We start from the raw sequence: 26,121 nt of genomic DNA, 5'->3' as shown, positions 1-26,121 counted from the left end.
ATCACATGTGGAAAATTTGTGGACACATGTGATCACATGTGGAAAATTTGTGGACACATGTGATCACATGTGGAAAACATGTGATCACATGTGATCACATGTGGAACACATGTGAAATTCATGTGGTTTTTCTGTAAGGGAGGACACAAAAGTAGAGCACAACGTGTCTTAAATTTAACGGCGACAGTAAACACTCATTATTTTTAACCATGTGAAAGGATTATTTCACCACCCTGAAAGGAGGTGATATATTGAGCAACTACATTTATTGGTCTCAGTGCTCCGTTTCCTTACCTTCCTTTTGTTGGAGAAAGGATCCAATTGAATGGCCCAACTGAATGGTCTAATGTGACATCTACAACTATTTGTGTCCTTAAACACTTGTTTTTTGGGTCGACAGCTTATAAAAACGTAGTTCTTTTTTTAGCTTGTTTACTGTACAACTTGTCTCATAGCAGCTTTTAGACATTGTTCTGTTTTTTGTTATAAGTCAGAAATGACAAGGAGTCAGCTTCCCACAATACAAAGTCAGTGGAGAGCGTTGGTTGCAACTCTATATGCAGCGCATATTTTGATTCCGGTAAATAAATGTTGTTTTTATTTCATTTGATTATTTGTATTTCTTTACGTTAACTATGTATGTACTCAAGTATGATGCAGTATAATTTAAGGTAGCATTTTGACATTGTTTACATATGAACCTAGCATTTTGATTCGTGTGTAGTAAAGTTTTTATTTCCATTTTATTGCTAAGTGTTATGTGGGCTATAATTAAGTAAGAGTTCACATTATTCATCTAGCTATCTTGTCAGTTGAGAAATGCAGTAGCACATTATATATGTGTACTGTGAACTTGAACGTTGTATTGTGTAACAGTTAACTGCAGCAGTTTTCAAAAGGTAATGGTAAACATTTCTCATGTTAATTCCAACATATATTAATGTATTAAACAATAATAGTGTTATTTTTAAAAATTGTGCATTAAATTAAAGCTGCTGATGGCCAGACCAGATACTGTCTGCTGGTTTTAATATTGATACCCCTTTGTCCAGGGAGTCATTACTTAATTTCAGTTTGTTAAATGTCTTTTAAATGTTTTGTTGTTGTTGTTTCAGTTGTTGAAGCATTTTATGTTCATACTAATATTAACAAATATTAATACATTTGCTGGAAATAAAAACCATTGAAAGTGAGAGGATGTTTTTTGTTTATATACAGTACTGGTAAAAAATTTGGACACATTACTTTATAAAAATGTTTTTGAAAGAAGTCTCATGTTCATCAACAGACAAAAACTGTAATACTGCGAATTATTATTAAAATTTAAAATAACTGTGATGCAAAGCTAAATTGTCATCAGCCTTTACTGTTCCACAGCAACAAACTTGACAAAACTAGATCATGTTGCCCTATGCTGAAGAAGAAATGCCCCTGAAATGGGTGTTTCAACAACACAATGACCCCAAACACACAAGGAAGTGAGCAACATCTTGGTTTCAAACAAAAAGGACTGAGGTACTGTAATAGAGTGGACCAGCTCAATCCCCTGACCTCAACTCATTTGAAAACATGTGGGGTGACATTAAAATGCAGATTCTGAAGCAAACCCCCCAAAAATGTAGTTCGTTCATCCTGGGCTAAATACCGGTTTCTATAGATGTCAGTTATCAGAAACAATGGTTTTGGAACTAAATATTAGATTATAAGTGTAATACACAATTTTGTGAGAACCTTCACTTCTTGGATTCCTAAATAGCACATTGAGAGTCAGGTTTGTGTTTTGTGTCTCTTTATTACTGAAACAGGGTTTGACGGATGAATGCTCATTTTTTGGTCTCCTCCTCTTTTGACAGGGCCTTGATGATCTCCTCTTTCTTGGCCTGCAGGCGTTCTTCACGACGCTTACGAGCCTCCCTTGTCTTGTTTCGACGAGCCTCTGCCTGGTCACTGTAAATGTGCAAAAATACAATGTCATTAAAACATCAAAAGTTTTTTTTATACAGTACATCCATTTATTTTACTGATTTAGATTTTAATTAATGATGCATAATATTAGATTATTGCTGATATGCCAATATTTTGCCTGACAGCCAATGCAGAGATATTTTTCCTTCGTTTCCTTTAACTTTATTTTTGATTATTAATAAGTTTTCATTTTGGTTAGCTTTGAGCAAATACTGTATTTTTCATTCATGTTTGAAGATATCATTACAAAAAGTTTATGCTGATGCAAAAGGGGGACAGTTCTGCAGGCCTCAGCTACAGAAGAATTGCAATCTGCTAAATTTTAGTGAAATTTATGTAAGCACACACATAAACAATGTATATAAGCATCACCACAACTTATCACGCTCAGGTCCAAATATTGTGCAACAATTAGATACAGTATTTATTGCAACAGTCCTAGTCATTGTGTGCCACCAGACAGAAATTCAAGAGCTGCAACACAGGTATCTTGAGTGTCTGCAGCAACAGCTCCATTGCACTCCCAACGCTCTTCTGTTTGTTTTAGGTGATATGAATCACTGTCATCTTGGAAAATGTCTTCCTGGGTTTCATCAATGTCAAAAGTAACACTAATATTTAGTGTTAAGGAAACATTTCGGATGCAAATACTGCAAAGGTTAAAGCACTTAGCGAATTCTGACCACATTACAGTCCAGCTTATACCTGTAAATCACACCTTGCTAAGTCAATTTATCCATGTAAAGAAGGTGGTCAGACTTTGATGTCCAAAGAATGTGGAGACACAGGAAGTTTTCACTATCCTGACTGGGATGCACTGTATTATACAGATATTGATATTGCGTGTCAAGTTTTGTGTGGATTCTCTGACACAAGATTAAACGTACCAAACAACAAGCCATATCACCAAGGAGGCTGAAGGGTGATAGTGATATCTGTATAAAAGACACCTGGGAGCCAGAAATCTTGCTGATTGATAGGGGATCAAATACTTCTTTCACTCACTAACTTTTCTGAAGTGCATTTTTCTGGATTTGTTTGTTGTTATTCTGTCTCTCACTGTTCAAATAAACCTACCATTCAAATTATAGACTGATCTTTCTTTGTCAGTGGGCAAACGTGCTGTAAGATACTTGAATGACAAGAGGCTGAAGTGTTCGGAAACTCTTTACCGAGTAGATGCAACACAGAACGGAACATACAACTTCAGCCAGCACCTAAAGTAATCTGCCCAACTTCCCACTTCCCTCGTGGGTATCACTTAACATGCCCCTCCCCGTCTTTGCTCTCTTAAAGGGGCTTCACTAATTTCAACTTACATACAGTCAATACACTACACCCCTTTTCCCCAGTCCACAAAGTCTGAAAATCTTTTTGGGGCGTGATGCTCTCTTACAGGGTACCTCCTAGCACGAGGGGACTCTGACATGCCCTCAGCCCCGGTAATCTCCTCCCGAGGGTTTTTTTCATCTCCATTGCTGGCGGCTGTAACTCAGGCATTTCAGTCCCAGAGGGTTCTGGTAGAGAGACGGTGCAGCCTTCTGGCTCTGGCCCGGAGGGGCTCCATGAGGGTGTCACCCTGTCTAGTAGCTGATCAACATGCCGTCTATGCACTTGCCCTTCACTGGTCCTGACCCTGTATGACAAGGGGCCTGTAACATCAGTAATGACCCCCGGCATCCACTTACTAGAATCCTTGGTGTAACTTCTCATGTACACCAAGTCACCTGGCCTAAACTCTCTAACAGTGCCACGGCCCTTTGCAGCATTCAGCTCCAGCTTGCGAAGCATATCTTCTCCATGGTCAGGATGCAAGCGATCCAGGGCAGTGGTTAGTCGCCGATTCATGAGCAACTCAGCAGGACTTTTTCCAGTTGATGAATTCGGCGTGATATGTTGTGACAGCAAGAAACGAGCCAGACGGGTCTGCCACCCGCCCTTGGTGATACGAGACAGGGCCTCTTTGGTTGTTTGCACCATGCGTTCAGCTTGGCCATTGGAACTTGGGTGATAAGGTGCTGTAGTGACGTGACGAATGCCACTGTGGTCCGCAAACTCTTGGAACTCTGAGGATGTGAAGGCAGTGCCATTGTCTGAAACTATGACATCGGGCAATCCATGTGTTGCAAAAAGCAGCCTCAATGTGTTAATAACTGCTGACGATGACATAGAACTCATCAGGGATACCTCCAGCCATTTGCTGTGTGCATCCACCACTATGAGGAATACTTTGCTTTGGAAAGGACCCGCAAAGTCAATATGCAGCTGGGACCACCTTTTTGTTGTCCACTCCCAAGGATGTACTTTTGCTTTAGTGGGTGCATGACGTGACATCTGACAGGTTCTGCATGCCTTGACCGTTTCCTCTATTTCTCCATCCATGCCCGGCCACCACACATAAGTCCCTTCATGTGTACGATGCCCGGGTGTGCATCATGTAGCATAGTCAGTACCTCCCTCCGCGCCGAGCTAGGAACAACCACGCGACTTCCCCAAAGCACACAATTCTTATGCGCGGAGAGCTTATGGCAGCGCGAGACGAATGGTCTAAACAGGCTATCGGGTGTCTCAGCCGGTCAACCCATGTAGTACCCAACGTAGCACCCGTGACATGACAGGGTCCTTAAGTGTACAGCTGGCAATTTTTTCAGCATGCATGGGTGCATCTGGGACCATCTCCAGTAATAATACTTCCAATGGTGGAGGTGTAACAGCGTCAGGTGTGGGTAGAGGTAAGCGACTCAGGGCATCAGCATTTACCATTTGCTTCCCAGGCCTATAGCACAACTCATAATCGTAAGCTCCCATGATCAAACTCCAACGCAGCATCCGTGGTGATAGAATAACCGGCATGGGCTTGGAATGGTGCAGGAGTCCAAGTAGGGGCTTGTGGTCTGTAAAAATCACGAAATGGCGGCCTGCTAGATACTGGTGAAACTTTCTGACAGCAAAAACTACCGCCAATGCTTCCTTATCGATCTGGGCATAATTCCGCTCCGTGGTGGTCATTGTTCTGGAGGCAAAACAAATGGGCTTTTCCTGGCCATCACGCTCCAAGTGAAACAATAAAGCCCCGAGGCCATAGGGTGATGCATCGCAAGCCACTGCTAGGGGTTTCTTTTCATCATAATGTGCCAACACCTTATCCGTTTGCAGCAACTGTTTCGCCTGAGCATACGCCATCTCATGCTTTGCTTCCCACCGCCATGGAGCGGACTGGTCAAGAAGACGATGCAGAGGCTCCAGGGTGGTGGCCTTGTTAGGAAAAAAACAGCTGTAAAAGTTGAGAAGCCCCAAGAATGCCTGAAGCTCTGTCTAGTGAAATACCTCCGCATATTCAGTCAGTATTTCCTCCATGGCCTGAAACTGCACTCTGTGCACCCCTTCAACTGATATCCCAAGGGCATCAAACCAGTCTCGTCCCAGCAGACTAGTACCCTGGCCCCCGATAACGAACAAAGGCAGTGTGTTTTGTGTCCCTTTGTACAGCACTTCCACAAATATCCTCCCTTTTACTACCAAAGTTGCTTGTGACCACTGCCTTAACACTCCGCTGTCTGCATGCATTTCAGGAGGTTGAGAGGGCCACAGTGAGTGATAAGTATGTTCACTAATCAAGGAGCATGCTGCTCCTGAATCCACTTCCATTGTGTGTGCTTGTTTGTTCAGTATCACAGTGGCCAAATATGGCTTATGCCCCCCTTTTTCTGATTTGCCAGTTGCGCTAAATACAGGGTACTCATTTTGCTGGTCGTGAGTTACAGCGTTTGTAGGTCGTTCTGCTGTGACACCGGCTGCCTCCTTGTTGTTACCATGTCTTGTCTTTGTTAAACACACTCGAGCAATGTGTCCTCTTTTTTTACAATAATGGCATACAGCAGTGGCAAATTTACAGGCTTGAGGAAAATGCTGACCGCCACACCTGTAGCATGGTTTGTCACGGATTTGACTTTCACTTGTAGTTGTCACTTTGTGTGCTGATGCGTGTGTATGGGCTGCACAATGAACGTCATCTTGAGGCAGTAATTCATGTTGTTGCTTACGAAGTAGGCGAGCATTTAACAATGCTGTTTCTGCAGCCAATGCCCTTTTCTTCAGCCTCTTTAAATGTGAGTGTAGGTTCCGCCAGTAGGTGTCGTTGCAGCGCTTCATCCAAAACCCCGCATACAATTCTATCACGCAGCATAGCATCTAACTGATCCCCAAAAGAGCAGTGGACGGAGAGACGTCGAAGTTCAGCGATGTAGTTAGAAATGCTTTGATTAGGCTTCTGCTTACAATTATGAAAGTGAAATCACTGAACGATCTCGGACGGCGCTGGGCTGTAATGACGTTTTAATGCAGCCACAATGTTTGCATAAGCCATTGTAGAGGGCTGCGTTGGGGCGATAACAGAATGTAACGTGGAATATGTTTTTGCGCCACACACACTAAGCAGCACAGAGCGTTTCTTCGCGTCGTCCTCAATATCATTTGCATGGAAAAAACATTCCAGTCTTTCTATATATTCTGCAAAAGAATTACTTGAGCATTCATCAAACTCTTCGATACGGCCGAGCATCGACATGACTGCAGGTTTCACTTTCAGTTTCAGAGCTGCGCTTTACTTATCTGCACACAATCAGTCCGAATCCGCTCGTCGCCAGTGTAAGATACTTGAATGACAAGAGGCTGAAGTGTTCGGAAACTCTTTACTGAGTAGATGCAACACAGAACGGAACATACAACTTCGGCCAGCACCTAAAGTAATCTGCCCAACTTCTCCCTTCCCTCGTGGGTATCACTTAACATGCCCCTCCCCGTCTTTGCTCTCTTAAAGGGGCTTCACTAATTTCAACTTACATACAGTCAATACACTACACGTGCAAAATCAGCGGGGGATCAAATACATTTTTCCCCTCACTGTAGTTGCCTTAAACTGCAATATGATGAAGTTACTGGAGATGATTATGGTATGGAAGCTTAACTGTCCTGTCCCATCACACACACGCAGAATCAAATCAAACTGCTTGTCATTTCTCTTTATTTCTTTTTGTTCGAATTTTGTTTTGGTGTTAAATTAAACTTAAGTCATTCAAATAAAGAAATAGTCCAAGCCCAGAGTCGATTATTAAAAAACAACCGATTTGATCTGATCATCTTAAACGAGTCATATCCTCTGGGCCTAAGTACATATACTAGATAGCATTATATTGTAGACAGAGATTAATCCTAATAATCATGGCGCTACAATAAAAACAATAACATTAAAATACATTACAGTGTATTTCCATTATCTCTCCTGCAGTAACATTAGCAGCATGCAGATCTTCGTTTATCTCAGGACTGTGGCAACAGCAGCGTAGACAATCGCTTAGCTCGCTCTTTATAATGTAACATTTGTCTTCTAAAACGGGAAAAACATTGTTTTTATGACATAATTCGTCATTAATTCAAGATTTTTTTTTTTTGTTTTAATTAGAAAATATGTTGTTTTAATGAAAAAAGATGTAGTTAAAACCACATCGCATTATTACAACAAAATTGAGTGGGGGAAAAAATAATAAAAAATAGTATGCATGTGACAGCATTGTGTCACCGTAGTTTCCTCTGCAGTGAGGGGGATATTTTGCTTATTCTCATATAATTTTATTGATTAAAGCCCTATTGTTACAGTGGCTCATTATTCTAATATTCTGTATGGATAAAATTTAAGAATTTGACACGAAAGAGGCACAGCTTACAATTAAAAATGTTAGAAAAAGATGACTGTAAAAAAAAAAGAAAATCAATAAAATCAATTTAAAAGTTAAATGTGCTGATTTAATCTGCCATGTGAGGAAAATGAGTTGCTAGCTTAGGAGAGTCAGTGGTCTGCTGCGTGAGGATAGTGAGTCGCTAGCTGAGGAGAGTCAGTGGTCTGCTACATGAGCAAAGTGAGTTGCTAGCTGAAGAAAGTCAGTGGTCTGCTACATGAGGAAAGCGGCTACTGGCAACTGTATAGTGAATTCCTGTGACAAGTCATAGCTAGGGGTTTGTGATATTGCAACAAAAACAAAATAAATAATAATAATAATAATAATTAAAGCTGCAAGCAGCGATGATAGGGCCCTCGCACCCGGGCTCACCACCAATCGGTGGCGAATGGTGGGCACTATGCTATTACCAAAGTAAATGTAGGAGGAATATGTCAAAGTCATTGATATGTGCCAATCTTCCTGCTGCCAGCTGGTGGCGCTATACCTATAACTGAATATTGGCATGCAGATGTCTTCAGGCCAGCGCTTTTATCAAACATATGAAGTTTGGTGCAGATTGAATATGGCCTGATTGAGTGTAAGTCATGACATATCCTGCTGCCAACAGGTGGCCTTACTACGGAGTATTGGCCTTTAGATGTCTTCAGGCCAAGACTCTTGCCAAACATGTCAAGTTTGGTGCAAATTGTGCATTGCATCTTTAAGTTAGTGTAAAACAAGACATTTACTGTTGCCAGCTGGTGGCGCTATGATGTAAAGGAATATTGGCCTTTAGATGTGTTCAGGCCAGGACTCTTATCGAACATGTCAAGTTTGGGGCAGATCTGACATTGTATGCCTGAATTACAACAACTTCCTCTTTCATGGCATTAATAGCATTAATATGGCATTAATATGGGCATGTGGATATCTTCAGGCCAGGAGTCTTATCAAACATGTGAAGTTTGGGGCAGATTGGACATTGTTTGCATGAATTACAATAACTTCCTGTTTCATGTCTTTAGCAACATGCTTTAGCACTAAGTAAGTGTTGCTAGCATGTTTGAGTATATTTTTAACTAGTTTAGCACTCAATGGCTTTTTTAGTGTGTTGCTAATAGTGTATCACAGTGTTAAACTTCCTGTTGACAGTAGGTGGCGCTGTGACTATAAATCAATATTGGCATGTAAAAGTGGTCAGGCCAGGACTCCTATCAAACATTAAGTTTGGGGCTGATTGGACATTGCATGCCTGAGTAACAGTAACTTCCTGTTTCATTGCATTAAGAGCATGCTTTAGCACTTATCGCCAGGGACACGCCCCTTGACAAAAACTCAAGATCTTCGCAATTTAGCATCGCAAAGGCCTTATGATGACACTCAGAAAATTTGAAGATGATCGGATTAAAACTGTAGGAGGAGTTTGTTAAAGTACGAGGCCTGAAAATGACAAAAACTGTACAGGAAATTCAATATAACGGACTTCCTGTTGGGTTTAGTATGTTGTACCAGGAGACTTTTTTGTAGGTATTGGTGTGTTACACGTGTGTACCGAGTTTCGTACATGTACGTGAAACGTAGCTCGAGGCGCACTCCTTTGAATTTTTTTAGGTGGCGCTATCGAGCCATTTTGCCACACCCACTTCTGAAAACCATATCAGATGTAAATTTTCGCCAGGACTGATGCGTGTGCAAAGTTTTGTGAGTTTTCAAGCATGTTTAGGCCCTCAAAAAGAGTTTTCATTTTGGAGAAGAATAATAATTAAAGCTGCGAGCAGCGATGAACGGGCCCTCGCACCCGGGCTCACCGCCGACCGGTGGCTTCAGGAAAACAGCAAACGGTGGGCAGTATGCTTTTAATAGAGTAATTATAGAAAAAATATGTCATAAGTCATTTAAATGTGCCAAACTTGCCGCTGCCAGCTGGTGGCGCTATGCCTATAACTGATTATTGGCATGTAGATGTGTTCAGGCCAGCACTATTATCAAACATATGAAGTTTGGTGCAGATTGACCTTGGTATGTTTGAGTTAGTGAAATATATGAGATATCCTGCTGCCAACAGGTGGGGCTATGATAATATCTGAATATTGGTCTTTAGGTGTCTTCAGGCCAGGACTCTTACCAAACCTGTGAATTTTGTGGCAGATCAGACATTTTCAGGCTAAGTTATAACCACTTCTATGTCTATGCAGAAACATCAAACTTTGTCAGGCCACCACGGACATGCCCTTTAATGAAAACTCAAGATCTTCACAATTTAACATCTCTAAGGCCTCAAGACCAGACTGACCAAATATAATGTTGATTTAATTAAATGCAATCAATGCAAGGACTTCAGATAGATGCCAACTGTGAACCAGTATGCTACAAATCCCCTATTTTCTGATGATGATAAGAACATGTAATTCATGATGATAGCAAAATGTTATTATTGCTTCCTTTACATCCACCACTTCTGCTTAAATGTCATTGTTACCTATCTGAACAATTTTTGTATAATATATTTGTGTATAAAATCAATTTTTGTCATAACTAAGAATCAATAAGGAAGACGGTGCCCAGTTGGCACATGCATTCACAGTAACCATCTGCTAGTTTGGATTTTAAGTTTACAGAATTGAAAGGGTTACACTTTAAAATCAACACACAGACACATACACACAAAATATAAAATGTTGCCATCCAGTTTCATTTGTTAAAATTAACTATATCAGTTAACATGACCAATAAATAAATAGCATTTATTAATGTTAATTAATATTAAGCTAAAAAAAAAGTATTCATATAAAGTTTATGTACTGTGAATTAACATGAACATGAACACAGTTCATGTGGGTGTACAGCAATACACAATAAAGTGCTCTATAAACGCTTTCTTTCAAAATATCTTTAAAAATCAAGTTGAGTATTTTAACGGGGTGATATATATATATATATATATATATAACTGATCTTAAAATGATGGTTTTCAGATGTTTTGAAGAGATAACAGTAACGTTTGTTTTGTTGTCAAAGTTTGTCTTAATGTTTTATTATTATTATTATTATTTTATATTCAATAAATAACACTATGTAAATATTGTCTATCAATGAAGATAAATTGATCATGCTAAAAAGTTGTATTTTTTAAAATCTTTTGCTATGTGACTGAATAGGACAAGTTCATGGTACAGTTAAGTAAAAAATAAATAAAAAACAACAACTGCAAAATACAAACAATGAAAGACTTAGTGACCCTTTATATTTTCTCAAAATATCAGACTCTCAAAGATCAGACATATTTATGTAATTATACTACATACAGTATGTGCATTTTGTTCAAAGATGGTCTGTAGAATGGCTCTCTACTCTGTCACCCTCTCTGCCTCTCACCCCTCCCCCCTGCAATAATGAGCTTCTCTGTGCCTGACTGAACGCACACACATACTGTAGAGACATTCACCAGAGTGACAGCAGGTTTCTGAGTTATCTTTTTAATTTTCTTTAATTCATTGAAGCTTGTATAAAATTTATATACAAGCTTCAGAGCTATAGAGTGCCTGCTCCACGCCCATTTATGACCTTTTGCCAGTGTCTAACTATCATTAATATTGATGTGTGTGTTGAGTTTCATGAAATTCTAAGCATGTTATCTGCCTTGAAAAGACAGGAATCTAATTTTAAAGTTTGACACGTTGCCATGGCAACAGCATTTGATTTATCATCGACCCCTTTACATATTCTTTATCGGCCGTGTTTTGACATGATTTTGATGAAGTTTAAAGAAAATCGAGTAAAATTAAGAGGCTGATTTCAAAGCATTTTGAAAATGACACGTTTCCTGCTGCCAGTTGGTGGCGCTATAACTTTGACTCATAATAGTCACATTTATGGAATCGGCATCATACAACGAACAAACTGGTGAAGTTTCATCAGAATCAGGCAATGTGTGCAACAGTTATTAGACACTTCCTGTTTCTCATTTCTCGCCAAAACTTTGTCGCCTTGCCACGGCCAAACCGTTCGAGATATCAAAAATCCCCTCGCAATTTAGCGTCCCCAATGTCTTGAGATCATGCTGACCGAGTTTGGTGACAATCGTATAGAAATCCTGGGAGGAGTACGTTAAATTCCAGAGCATGCGCTTTTTAAACAGCCCTAAATATCTCACTTCCTGTTGCGTGGAGCCCATGACATAGAGTACAAAAGTTGTTCAGCTTCCAACGTGTGTGCAAATTTTCAAGAGTTTTTGAGTATGTTAAGGCCCCCAAAAGTGCCCCAACGGTTGAAAAAAAAAAATAATAATAATAATAAGAATCCTTAGAAGAACAATAGGGCCTTCGCCCTTTTGGGCTCGGGCCCTAATTAAAGCTGCAAGCAGCGATGACCGGGCTCTTGCCGTCTGTGCAGTCGCGATCCCGATAGCATCAGGAAAATGGTGCCCAGTTGGCACATGCATTCACAGTAACCCTTTGGACTAACCCTAACTGTCTCTCCTCCTCTCTGACTCATTCTCTTACCACTCATCCCCCCTCCTTACACTCAGCCACTTACCACACAAACACACACATTGAGTGCAGAGCAGAGTGAGATCAGATACGTTTTTTTATTTTTATTTTTAATTCGTGGAGTTTTGTATAATTATGAAATGAACTGTACTTGATAAGAATGAATAGTTATTTGTATGAAAAAAGTTTCAAAGAGTTAGGATGCTGCACTTTAAATATATAATAAATCATTGAAAATGGAAAATGAAATTCTAAGCACGCTATCTGCCTCAAAAACACAGGAAACAAATATTTGAATGTATTTTTTATTTTTATTTATTTGCCATGGCAACAGCATTTGATGCATCAGGGACGCCTTTACAGATTCGGCCGTGTTTTTACATTATTCTGATGAAGTTTGAATAAAATCGAGTACAAATATATTGTCCGTTGTTCGTTCGTGTTTGTTAGTTCATTAACCATTGTTAACAAAAGAGACCCTATTTTAAATAGTTACCATGTTTTATGATCTACAACCATTTTTAAATATTATTTTAATGATCTTTAAGCATCTGTGAAATAATGATAAACAAATATATTAAAAATTAAAGCTGCAAGCAGCGATGAACGGGCCCTCGCACACGGGCTCACCGCCGACCGGTGGCTTTTGGAACACAGCTAATGGTGGGCAGTATGCATTTAATCCGGTAAAAATAGGAGAAATATGTCAAAGTCACTTAAATGTGCCAAATTTCCTGCTGCCAGCTGGTGGCGCTATGCATATAACTGATTATTGGCATGTAGATGTGTTCAGGCCACCACTTTCATCAAACATATGAAGTTTGGTGCAGATTGACCTTGGTATGTTTGAGTTAGTGAAAGATATGATATATCTTGCTGCCAACAGGTGGCGCTATGATAATATCTAAATATTGGCCTTTAGGTGTCTTCAGGCCAGGACTCTTACCAAACCTGTGAAGTTTGAGGCAGATCGGACATTTTATGGCTGAGTTATAACAACTTCTATGTCCATGGCGAAACATCAAACTTTGTCACGCCGCCACGGACACGCCCTTTAACGAAAACTCAAGATCTTCGCAATTTAACATCTCTAAGGCCTCTAGATCAGACTGACCAAATATAATGTTGATATCATTAAATCTCTAGGAGGAGTTTGATACAAGTCATTTCCTGTTGCCAACAGGTGGCGCTGTGATTATAATAGAATATTGGCCTTCAGATGTGTTCAGGCCAGGACTCTTATCTAATATGTGAAGTTTGAGGCAAATCGGACATTTTATGGCTGAGTTATAACAAGTTTTATATCCATGGCGAGACCTCGAAATTTGTCAGGCCGCCACGGACACGCCCTTTACCGAAAACTCAAGATCTTCACAATTTAACATCACTAAGGCCTCTATATTAGACTGACCGATTTTGGTGTTGATCTGCATAAATCTCTAGGAGGTGTTGGTTGTAGAGTACAGCATGACACTTCCTGTTGCCTGCAGGTGGCGCTATGACTATAACTGAATATAGGCATGTAGATGTCTTCAGGTCAGGAGTGTTATAACACATGTGAAGTTTGGGACAGATTGGACATTTTATGCCTAAGTTATAGCAACTTCCTTTTTCATGGCGAAACATCGAAATTTGCGAGGCCGCCACGGACACGCCCTCCGATGAAAACTCTAGATCTTCGCAATTTAACGTCACAAAGGGCTTTAGATTGGACTCACCAAATTCGGCATTGATCCGAATCAATCTCTAGGAGGAGTTCGTTCAAGTACGAAGCCTGAAAATGGCAAAAATGACACAAATTTTGCTGAGAAAATTAAAAATAACCGACTTCCTGTTGGGTGTAAAATTTTCCTCCAAGAGGCTTTTTTGTAGGTATTGGTGTGTTACATGTGTGTACCTATTTTCGTGCATGTACGTGAATCACAGCTGAAAGCGCACACCGCTGAACGTGTAAAGGTGGCGCTGTCGAGCCATTTTGCCACACCCACTTCTGAACCCCATATCAGACGTAAATTTTCGCCAGGTTTGATGTGTGTGCAAAGTTTCGTGACTTTTCGGGCATGTTTAGGCCCTCTAAAATGCGATTCATTTTGGAGAAGAATAATAATAATAATTAAAGCTGCAAGCAGCGATGAACGGGCCCTCGCACACGGGCTCACCGCTGACCGGTGGCTTTAGAAACACAGCAAATGGTGGGTAGTATGCTTTTAATACTGTAAAAATACGAGAAATATGTCGAAGTCACTTAAATGTGTAAAATTTCCTGCTGCCAGCTGGTGGCGCTATGCCTATAACTGATTATTGGCATGTAGATATGTTCAGGCCACCACTTTCATCAAACATATGAAGTTTGGTGCAGATTGACCTTGGTATGTTTGAGTTAGTGAAAGATATGATATATCCTGCTGCCAACAGGTGGCGCTATGATAATATCTGAATATTGGCCTTTAGGTGTCTTCAGGCCAGGACTCTTACCAAACCTGTGAACTTTGAGGCAGATCGGACATTTTATGGCTGAGTTATAACAACTTCCTTTTTCATGGCGAAACATCGAAATTTGCGAGGCCGCCACGGACACGCCCTCCGATGAAAACTCTAGATCTTCACAATTTAACGTCACAAAGGGCTTTAGATTAGACTCACCAAATTTGGTGTTGATCGGAATAAATCTCTAGGAGGAGTTCGTTCAAGTATGACACCTGAAAATGGCAAAAATGACACAAATTTTGCTGAGAAAATTAATAATAACCGACTTCCTGTTGGGTTTCGGATTTTATCTCAAGAGGCTTTTTTGTAGGTATTGGTGTGTTACATGTGTGTACCGATTTTTGTGCATGTACGATAATCACAGCTGAATGCGCACACCGCGGAACGTGTAAAGGTGGCGCTATTGAGCCATTTTGCCACACCCACTTCTGCAACCCATATCAGATGTCCATTTTCGCCAGGTCTGATGTGTGTGCAAAGTTTCGTTAGTTTTCGGGTATGTTTAGGCCCTCAAAAATGCGATTCATTCCGGATAAGAAGAATAATAATAATTAAAGCTGCGAGCAGCGATGAACGGGCCCTCGCACCCGGGCTCACCGCCGACCGGTGGCTTCAGGAAAACAGCAAACGGTGGGCAGTATGCTTTTAATACAGTAAATATAGAAAAAATATGTCATAAGTCATTTAAATGTGCCAAACTTGCCGCTGCCAGCTGGTGGTGCTATGCCTATAACTGATTATTGGCATGTAGATGTGTTCAGGCCAGCACTATTATCAAACATATGAAGTTTGGTGCAGATTGACCTTGGTATGTTTGAGTTAGTGAAATATATGAGATATCCTGCTGCCAACAGGTGGCGCTATGATAATATCTGAATATTGGTCTTTAGGTGTCTTCAGGCCAGGACTCTTACCAAACCTGTGAATTTTGTGGCAGATCAGACATTTTCAGGCTAAGTTATAACCACTTCTATGTCTATGCAGAAACATCAAATTTTGTCAGGCCACCACGGACATGCCCTTTAATGAAAACTCAAGATCTTCACAATTTAACATCTCTAAGGCCTTAAGATCAGACTGACCAAATATAATGTTGATTTAATTAAATGCAATCAATGCAAGGACTTCAGATAGATGCCAACTGTGAACCAGTATGCTACAAATAAGAACATGTAATTCATGATGATAGCAAAATGTTGTTATTGCTTCCTTTATATCCACCACTTCTGCTTAAATGTCATTGTTACCTATCTGTACAATTTTTGTATAATATATTTTTGTATAAAATCAATTGTTGTCATAACTAAGAATCAATAAGGAAGACGGTGCCCAGTTGGCACATGCATTCACAGTAACCCTCTGCTAGTTTGGATTTTAAGTTTACAGAATTGAAAGGGTTACACTTTAAAATCAACACACAGACACATACACACAAAATATAAAATGTTGCCATCCAGTTTCATTTGTTAAAATTAACTATATTAGTTAACATGACCAATAAATAAATAGCATTTATTAATGTTAATTAATATTAAGATAAAAAAAGTATTCATATAAAGTTTATGTACTGTGAATTAACATGAACATGAACACAGTTCATGTGGGTGTACAGCAATACACAATAAAGTGCTCTATAAACTCTTCATTCTTTCAAAATATCTTTAAAAATCAAGTTGAGTATTTTAACGGGGTGATATATATATTTATAACTGTTCTTAAAATTATGGTTTTCAGATGTTTTGAAGAGATAACAGTAACGTTTGTTTTGTTGTCAAAGTTTGTCTTAATTTTTTATTATTATTATTTTATATTCAATAAATAACACTATGTAAATATTGTCTATCAATGAAGATAAATTGATCATGCTAAAAAGTTGTATTTTTTTAAATCTTTTGCTATGTGACTGAATAGGACAAGTTCATGGTACAGTTAAGTAAAAAATAAATAAAAAACAACAACTGCAAAATACGAACAATGAAAGACTTAGTGACCCTTTATATTTTCTCAAAACATCAGACTCTCAAAGATCAGACATATTTATGTAATTACAATACATATGTGCATTTTTTGTTCAAAGATGGTCTATAGGATGGCTCTCTACTCTGTCACCCTCTCTGCCTCTCACCCCTCCCCCCTGCAATAATGAGCTTCTCTGTGCCTGACTGAACGCACACACATACTGTAGAGACATTCACCAGAGTGACAGCAGGTTTCTGAGTTATTTTTTTAATTTTCTTTAATTCATTGAAGCTTGTATAAAATTAATATTTCCAGCACTTGCTCAGAATGATTAGATCTCTGTGTGAAAAAAGTTTTAAAGAGTTTGGATGCTGCACTTTAAAGATATAAAAAATTAGGGTTATGTTTTTTACTACATCTTTAAAAAATCACCACGTCAACACCGTTCGAGATATCCCAAATCCGCTCGCAATTTAACATCTTCAGAATCTTCTCTTCATGTTAAAAAAGTTTGGTGTGAACAGCTGGTTGTTCTTAGGAGTAGTGTGAATTTGTTTACTACCTGATTTTTCAAAAAATCCACCTTCAAATCAAAATAGCCGGCTTTCTGTTGGTCTTAGCTAATGAGTTTGATTTAGAAAGTTGTCCAGATTGATGAGAACAATATATGTACAGAGTTTGGTGACTGTAGGAAAAACTAACCCCCCAACTTTTGTCAAAAGATGGCGCTATAGAGTGCCTGCTCCACGCCCATTTATGACCTTTTGCCAGTGTCTAACTATCATTAATATTGATGTGTGTGTTGAGTTTCATGAAATTCTAAGCATGTTATCTGCCTCGAAAAGACAGGAATGTAATTTTAAAGTTTGACACGTTGCCATGGCAACAGCATTTGATTTATCATCGACCCCTTTACATATTCTTATCGGCCGTGTTTTGACATGATTTTGATGAAGTTTAAAGAAAATCGAGTAAAATTAAGAGGCTGATTTCAAAGCATTTTGAAAATGACACGTTTCCTGCTGCCAGTTGGTGGCGCTATAACTTTGACTCATAATAGTCACATTTATGGAATCGGCATCATACAAGGAACAAACTGGTGAAGTTTCATCAGAATCAGGCAATGTGTGCAACAGTTATTAGACACTTCCTGTTTCTCATTTCTCGCCATAACTTTGTCGCCTTGCCACGGCCAAACCGTTCGAGATATCAAAAATCTCCTCGCAATTTAGCGTCCCCAATGTCTTGAGATCATGCTGACCGAGTTTGGTGACAATCCCATGGAATTCCTGGGAGGAGTACGTTAAATTCCAGAGCATGCGCTTTTTAAACAGCCCTAAATATCTCACTTCCTGTTGCGTGGAGCCCATGACATAGAGTACAAAAGTTGTTCAGCTCGATGAGTTCTATATGTGTACAGAGTTTCATATGAGTACGTGCAAGTATGTGTGCGCAGTACATCAAGTTTTCAAACTGTGTTCCAGGGGGCGCTGTAGAGGCCCTGAACCACGCCCGGGTCCCAGCCTCTGTGGCGTCCGGACGACGGCAGATTCCGACGTGTGTGCAAATTTTCAAGAGTTTTTGAGTATGTTAAGGCCCCCAAAAGTGCCCCAACGGTTGAAAAAAAATAAAAATAAAAAAAAAAAAAAAAACAAATAAGAATCCTTAGAAGAACAATAGGGCCTTCGCCCTTTTGGGCTCGGGCCCTAATAATTAAAGCTGCAAGCAGCGATGAACGGGCCCTCGCACACGGGCTCACCGCCGACCGGTGGCTTTAGGAACACAGCAAACGGTGGGCAGTATGCTTTTAATACAGTAAATGTAGGAAAAATAGATCAAAGTCACTTAAATGTGCCAAATTACCTGCTGCCAGCTGGTGGCGCTATGCATATAACTGATTATTGGCATGTAGATGTGTTCAGGCCACCACTTTCATCAATCTTATGAAGTTTGGTGCAGATTGACCTTGGTATGTTTGAGTTAGTGAAAGATGTTGCCAACAGGTGGCACTATGATAATATCTGAATATTGGCCTTTAGGTGTCTTCAGGCCAGGACTCTTACCAAACCAGTGAAGTTTGAGGCAGATCGGACATTTTATGGCTGAGTTATAACAACTTATATGTCTATGGCGAAACATCAAACTTTGTCATGCCGCCACAGACACGCCCTTTAACGAAAACTCAAGATCTTCACAATTTAACATCTCTAAGGCCTCTAGATCAGAATGGCCAAATATAATGTTGACATCATTAAATCTCTAGGAGGAGTTTGATACAAGTCATTTCCTGTTGCCAACAGGTGGCGCTGTGATTATAATAGAATATTGGCCTTCAGATGTGTTCAGGCCAGGACTCTTATGGAATATGTGAAGTTTGAGGCAAATCGGACATTTTATGGCTGAGTTATAACAAGTTTTATATCCATGGCAAGACCTCGAAATTTGTCAGGCCGCCACGGACACGCCCTTTACCGAAAACTCAAGATCTTCACAATTTAACATCGCTACGGCCTTTATATTAGACTGACCGATTTTGGTGTTGATCTGAATAAATCTCTAGGAGGAGTTGGTTGTAGAGTACAGCATGACACTTCCTGTTGCCTGCAGGTGGCGCTATGACTATAACTGAATATGGGCATCTAGATGTCTTCAGGTCAGGAGTGTTATCACACATGTGAAGTTTGGGACAGATAGGACATTGTATGCCTGAGTTATAGCAACTTCCTTTTTCATGGCGAAACATCGAAATTTGCGAGGCCGCCACGGACACGCCCTCCGATGAAAACTCTAGATCTTCACAATTTAACGTCACAAAGGGCTTTAGACTAGACTCTGCAAATTTGGCGTTGATCCGAATAAATCTGTAGGAGGAGTTCGTTCAAGTACGACACCTGAAAAAGGCAAAAATGACACAAATTTTGCTGAGAATATTAATATTAACCGACTTCCTGTTGGGTTCCGGATTTTGTTCCAAGAGGCTTTTTTGTAGGTATTGGTGAGTTACATGTGTGTACCGATTTCGGTGCATGTACGTGAATCACAGCTGAAAGCGCACACCGCTGAACGTCTAAAGGTGGCGCTGTCGAGCCATTTTGCCACACCCACTTCTGAAACCCAAATCAGACGTAAATTTTCGCCAGGTTTGATGTGTGTGCAAAGTTTTGTGAGTTTTCGGGAATGTTTAGGTCCTCTAAAATGCGATTCACTTTGGAGAAGAAGAAGAATAATAATAATTAAAGCTGCAAGCAGCGATGAACGGGCCCTCGCACCCGGGCTCACCGCCGACCGGTGGCTTTAGGAAAACATCAAACGGTGGGCAGTATGCTTTTAATACAGTAAATGTAGGAAAAATAGATCAAAGTCACTTAAATGTGCCAAACTTCCTGCTGCCAGCTGGTGGCGCTATGCCTATAACTGATTATTGGCATGTAGATGTGTTCAGGCCAGCACTTTCATCAAACATATGAAGTTTGGTGCAGATTGACCTTGGTATGTTTGAGTTAGTGAAAGATATGATATATCCTACTGCCAATAGGTGGCGCTATGATAATATCTGAATATTGGCCTTTAGATGTCTTCAGGCCAGGACTCTTACCAAACATGTGAAGTTTGAGGCAGATTGGACATTTTATGGCTGAGTTATAACAACTTCTATGTCCATGGCGAAACATCAAACTTTGTCAGGCCACCACGGACACGCCCTTTGACGAAAACTCAAGATCTTCACAATTTAACATCTCTAAGGCCTCTAGATCAGACTGACCAAATATAATGTTGATATCATTAAATCTCTAGGAGGAGTTTGGTACAAGTCATTTCCTGTTGCCAACAGGTGGCGCTGTGATTATAATAGAATATTGGCCTTCAGATTGGTTCAGGCCAGGACTCTTATCGAACATGTGAAGTTTGAGGCAAATCGGACATTTTATGGCTGAGTTATAACAAGTGTATTATCCATGGCGAGACCTCGAAATTTGCCAGGCCGCCACGGACACGCCCTTCAACGAAAACTCAAGATCTTCACAATTTAACATCGCTAAAGCCTTTTTATTAGACTGACCGATTTTGGTGTTGATCTGATAAAATCTCTTGGAGGAGTTTGTTGCAGAGTACAGCATGACACTTCCTGTTGCCAGCAGGTGGCGCTATGAGTAAAACTGAATATGGGCATGTATATGTCATCCGGTCAGGAGTGTTATCACACATGTGAAGTTTGGGACAGATCGGACATTTTATGCCTAAGTTATAGCAACTTCCTTTTTCATGGCGAAACATCGAAATTTGCGAGGCCGCCACGGACACGCCCTCCGATGAAAACTCTAGATCTTCGCAATTTAACGTCACAAAGGACTTTAGATTGGACTCACCAAATTCGGCATTGATCCGAATCAATCTCTAGGAGGAGTTCGTTCAAGTACGAAGCCTGAAAATGGCAAAAATGACACAAATTTTGCTGAGAAAATTAAAAATAAACGACTTCCTGTTAGGTGTAAAATTTTGCTCCAAGAGGCTTTTTTGTAGGTATTGGTGTGTTACATGTGTGTACCTATTTTCGTGCATGTACGTGAATCACAGCTGAAAGCGCACACCGCTGAACGTGTAAAGGTGGCGCTGTCGAGCCATTTTGCCACACCCACTTCTGAACCCCATATCAGACGTAAATTTTCGCAAGGTTTGATGTGTGTGCAAAGTTTCGTGACTTTTCGGGCATGTTTAGGCCCTCTAAAATGCGATTCATTTTGGAGAAGAATAATAATAATAATTAAAGCTGCAAGCAGCGATGAACGGGCCCTCGCACACGGGCTCACCGCCGACCGGTGGCTTTAGGAACACAGCAAACGGTGGGCAGTATGCTTTTAATACAGTAAATGTAGGAAAAATAGATCAAAGTCACTTAAATGTGCCAAACTTCCTGCTGCCAGCTGGTGGCGCTATGCCTATAACTGATTATTGGCATGTAGATGTGTTCAGGCCAGCACTTTCATCAAACATATGAAGTTTGGTGCAGATTGACCTTGGTATGTTTGAGTTAGTGCAAGATATGATATATCCTGCTGCCAATAGGTGGCACTATAATAATATCTGTATATTGGCCTTTAGATGTCTTCAGGCCAGGACTCTTACCAAACATGTGAAGTTTGAGGCAGATCGGACATTTTATGGCTGAGTTATAACAACTTTTATGTCCATGGCGAAACATCAAACTTTGTCAGGCCGCCATGGACACGCCCTTTAACGAAAACTCAAGATCTTCACAATTTAACATCTCTAAGGCCTCAAGATCAGACTGACCAAATATAATGTTGATATCATTAAATCTCTAGGAGGAGTTTGGTACAAGTAATTTCCTGTTGCCAACAGGTGGCGCTGTGATTATAATAGAATATAGGCCTTCAGATTGGTTCAGGCCAGGACTCTTATCGAACATGTGAAGTTTGAGGCAAATCGGACATTTTATGGCTGAGTTATAACAAGATTTATATCCATGGCGAGACCACGAAATTTGCCAGGCCGCCACGGACACGCCCTTCAACGAAAACTCAAGATCTTCGCAATTTAACATCGCTAAAGCCTTTTTATTAGACTGACCGATTTTGGTGTTGATCTGATTAAATCTCCAGGAGGAATTTGTTGCAGAGTACAGCATGACACTTCCTGGTGCCTGCAGGTGGCGCTATGAGTAAAACTGAATATGGGCATGTAGATGTCTTCAGGTCAGGAGTGTTATCACACATGTGAAGTTTGGGGCAGATCGGGCATTTTATGCCTGAGTTATAGCAACTTCCTTTTTCATGGCGAAACATCGAAATTTGCGAGGCCGCCACGGACACGCCCTCTGATGAAAACTCTAGATCTTCGCAATTTAACGTCACAAAGGGCTTTAGATTAGACTCACCAAATTTGGTGTTGATCCGAATAAATCTCTAGGAGGAGTTCGTTCAAGTATGACGCCTGAAAATGGCAAAAATGACACAAATTTTGCTAAGAAAATTAATAATAACCAACTTCCTGTTGGGTTTCGGATTTTGTCCCAGGAGGCTTTTTTGTAGGTATTGGTGAGTTACATGTGTCTACCGATTTGCGTGCATGTACGTGAATCACAGCTGAATGCGCACACCGCGGAACGTGTAAAGGTGGCGCTATTGAGCCATTTTGCCACACCCACTTCTGCAATCCATATCAGACGTCCATTTTCGCCAGGTTTGATGTGTGTGCAAAGTTTCATGAGTTTTCGGGTATGTTTAGGCCCTCAAAAATGCGATTCATTCCGGAGAAGAAGAATAATAATAATTAAAGCTGCAAGCAGCGATGAACGGGCCCTCGCACACGGGCTCACCGCCGACCGGTGGCTTTAGGAACACAGCAAACGGTGGGCAGTATGCTTTTAATACAGTAAATGTAGGAAAAATAGATCAAAGTCACTTAAATGTGCCAAATTACCTGCTGCCAGCTGGTGGCGCTATGCATATAACTGATTATTGGCATGTAGATGTGTTCAGGCCACCACTTTCATCAATCATATGAAGTTTGGTGCAGATTGACCTTGGTATGTTTGAGTTAGTGAAAGATATGATATATCCTGCTGCCAACAGGTGGCACTATGATAATATCTGAATATTGGCCTTTAGGTGTCTTCAGGCCAGGACTCTTACCAAACCTCTGAAGTTTGAGGCAGATCGGACATTTTATGGCTGAGTTATAACAACTTATATGTCTATGGCGAAACATCAAACTTTGTCATGACGCCACAGACACGCCCTTTAACGAAAACTCAAGATCTTCACAATTTAACATCTCTAAAGCCTCTAGATCAGAATGGCCAAATATAATGTTGACATCATTAAATCTCTAGGAGGAGTTTGATACAAGTCATTTCCTGTTGCCAACAGGTGGCGCTGTGATTATAATATAAGATTGGCCTTCAGATGTGTTCAGGCCAGGACTCTTATCGAATATGTGAAGTTTGAGGCAAATCGGACATTTTATGGCTGAGTTATAACAAGTTTTATATCCATGGCGAGACCTCGAAATTTGTCAGGCCGCCACGGACACGCCCTTTACCGAAAACTCAAGATCTTCACAATTTAACATCGCTACGGCCTTTATATTAGACTGACCGATTTTGGTGTTGATCTGAATAAATCTCTAGGAGGAGTTGGTTGTAGAGTACAGCATGACACTTCCTGTTGCCTGCAGGTGGCGCTATGACTATAACTGAATATGGGCATCTAGATGTCTTCAGGTCAGGAGTGTTATCACACATGTGAAGTTTGGGACAGATAGGACATTGTATGCCTGAGTTATAGCAACTTCCTTTTTCATGGCGAAACATCGAAATTTGCGAGGCCACGACGGACACGCCCTCCGATGAAAACTCTAGATCTTCACAATTTAACGTCACAAAGGGCTTTAGACTAGACTCTGCAAATTTGGCGTTGATCTGAATAAATCTGTAGGAGGAGTTCGTTCAAGTACGACACCTGAAAAAGGCAAAAATGACACAAATTTTGCAGAGAATATTAATATTAACCGACTTCCTGTTGGGTTCCGGATTTTGTTCCAAGAGGCTTTTTTGTAGGTATTGGTGAGTTACATGTGTGTACCGATTTCGGTGCATGTACGTGAATCACAGCTGAAAGCGCACACCGCTGAACGTCTAAAGGTGGCGCTGTCGAGCCATTTTGCCACACCCACTTCTGAAAGCCAAATCAGACGTGAATTTTCGCCAGGTTTGATGTGTGTGCAAAGTTTTGTGAGTTTTCGGGAATGTTTAGGTCCTCTAAAATGCGATTCACTTTGGAGAAGAATAATAATAATAATAATAATAATAATAAACGGAGCAGATTCAATAGGGTCCTCACACCATCGGTGCTCGGGCCCTAATAAGAAACGGAGCAGATCCAATAGGGTCCTCACACCATCGGTGCTCGGGCCCTAATAATAATAATAAACGGAGCAGATCCAATAGGGTCCTCACACCATCGGTGCTCGGGCCCTAATAAACGGAGCAATTCCAATAGGGTCCTCGCACTGTAGTGCTCGGGCCCTAATAATAATAATAATAAACGAAGCAGATCCAATAGGGTCCTCACACCATCGGTGCTCGGGCCCTAATTAAAGCTGCAAGCAGCGATGAACGGGCCCTCGCACCCGGGCTCACCGCCGACCGGTGGCTTTGGGAAAACATCAAACGGTGGGCAGTATGCTTTTAATACAGTAAATGTAGGAAAAATAGATCAAAGTCACTTAAATGTGCCAAACTTCCTGCTGCCAGCTGGTGGCGCTATGCCTATAACTGATTATTGGCATGTAGATGTGTTCAGGCCAGCACTTTCATCAAACATATGACGTTTGGTGCAGATCGACCTTGGTATGTTTGAGTTAGTGAAAGATATGATATATCCTGCTGCCAACAGGTGGCGCTATGATAATATTTGAATATTGGCCTTTAGATGTCTTCAGGCCAGGACTCTTACCAAACCTGTGAAGTTTGAGGCAGATCGGATATTTTATGGCTGAGTTATAACAACTTCTATGTCCATGGCGAAACGTCAAATTTTGTCAGGCCACCACGGACACGCCCTTTGACGAAAACTCAAGATCTTCGCAATTTAACATCTCTAAGGCCTCTAGATCAGACTGACCAAATATAATGTTGATATCATTAAATCTCTAGGAGGAGTTTGATACAAGTCATTTCCTGTTGCCAACAGGTGGCGCTGTGATTATAATATAATATTGGCCTTCAGATGTGTTCAGGCCAGGACTCTTATCGAATATGTGAAGTTTGAGGCTAATTGGACATTTTATGGCTGAGTTATAACAAGTTTTATATCCATGGCGAGAACTCGAAATTTGTCAGGCCGCCACGGACACGCCCTTCAACGAAAACTCAAGATCTTCGCAATTTAACATCACTAAAGCCTTTATATTAGACTGACCGATTTTGGTGTTGATCTGTATAAATTTCTAGGAGGAGTTTGTTGCAGAGTACAACATGACACTTCCTGTTGCCAGCAGGTGGCGCTATGACTATAACTGAATATGGGCATGTAGATGTCTTCAGGTCAGGAGTGTTATCACACATGTGAAGTTTGGGACAGATCGGACATTTTATGCCTAAGTTATAGCAACTTCCTTTTTCATGGCGAAACATCGAAATTTGCGAGGCCGCCACGGACACGCCCTCCGATGAAAACTCTAGATCTTCACAATTTAACGTCACAAAGGGCTTTAGATTAGACTCACCAAATTTGGTGTTGATCGGAATAAATCTCTAGGAGGAGTTCGTTCAAGTATGACACCTGAAAATGGCAAAAATGACACAAATTTTGCTGAGAAAATTAATAATAACCGACTTCCTGTTGGGTTTCGGATTTTATCTCAAGAGGCTTTTTGGTAGGTATTGGTGTGTTACATATGTGTACCGATTTTTGTGCATGTACAATAATCACAGCTGAATGCGCACACCGCGGAACGTGTAAAGGTGGCGCTATTGAGCC

The 26,121-nt window shown here is 40.6% G+C and overlaps 1 protein-coding gene across 1 annotated transcript in view; it reads right to left on the bottom strand.

Annotated features, from left to right (window-relative positions):
* Positions 1 to 1,346: 1,346 nt before the first annotated feature.
* LOC141297772 (large ribosomal subunit protein eL19-like) overlaps positions 1,347 to 26,121 on the bottom strand; it is a 75,971-nt gene continuing 51,196 nt past the window's right edge. Inside the window, exon 6 of the mRNA XM_073828224.1 lies at positions 1,347 to 1,947. Coding sequence (XP_073684325.1) covers positions 1,824 to 1,947 — 124 coding nt within the window. The 3' untranslated portion in view covers positions 1,347 to 1,823. The remainder of the gene's footprint in view (positions 1,948 to 26,121) is intronic.

This window comes from Garra rufa, chromosome 22 (genome assembly GCF_049309525.1).
Source record: "Garra rufa chromosome 22, GarRuf1.0, whole genome shotgun sequence".
Taxonomy (NCBI): domain Eukaryota; kingdom Metazoa; phylum Chordata; class Actinopteri; order Cypriniformes; family Cyprinidae; genus Garra; species Garra rufa.
Note: the sequence above shows the minus strand (reverse complement) of the source record. Positions and strands in the feature narration are given on the sequence as shown.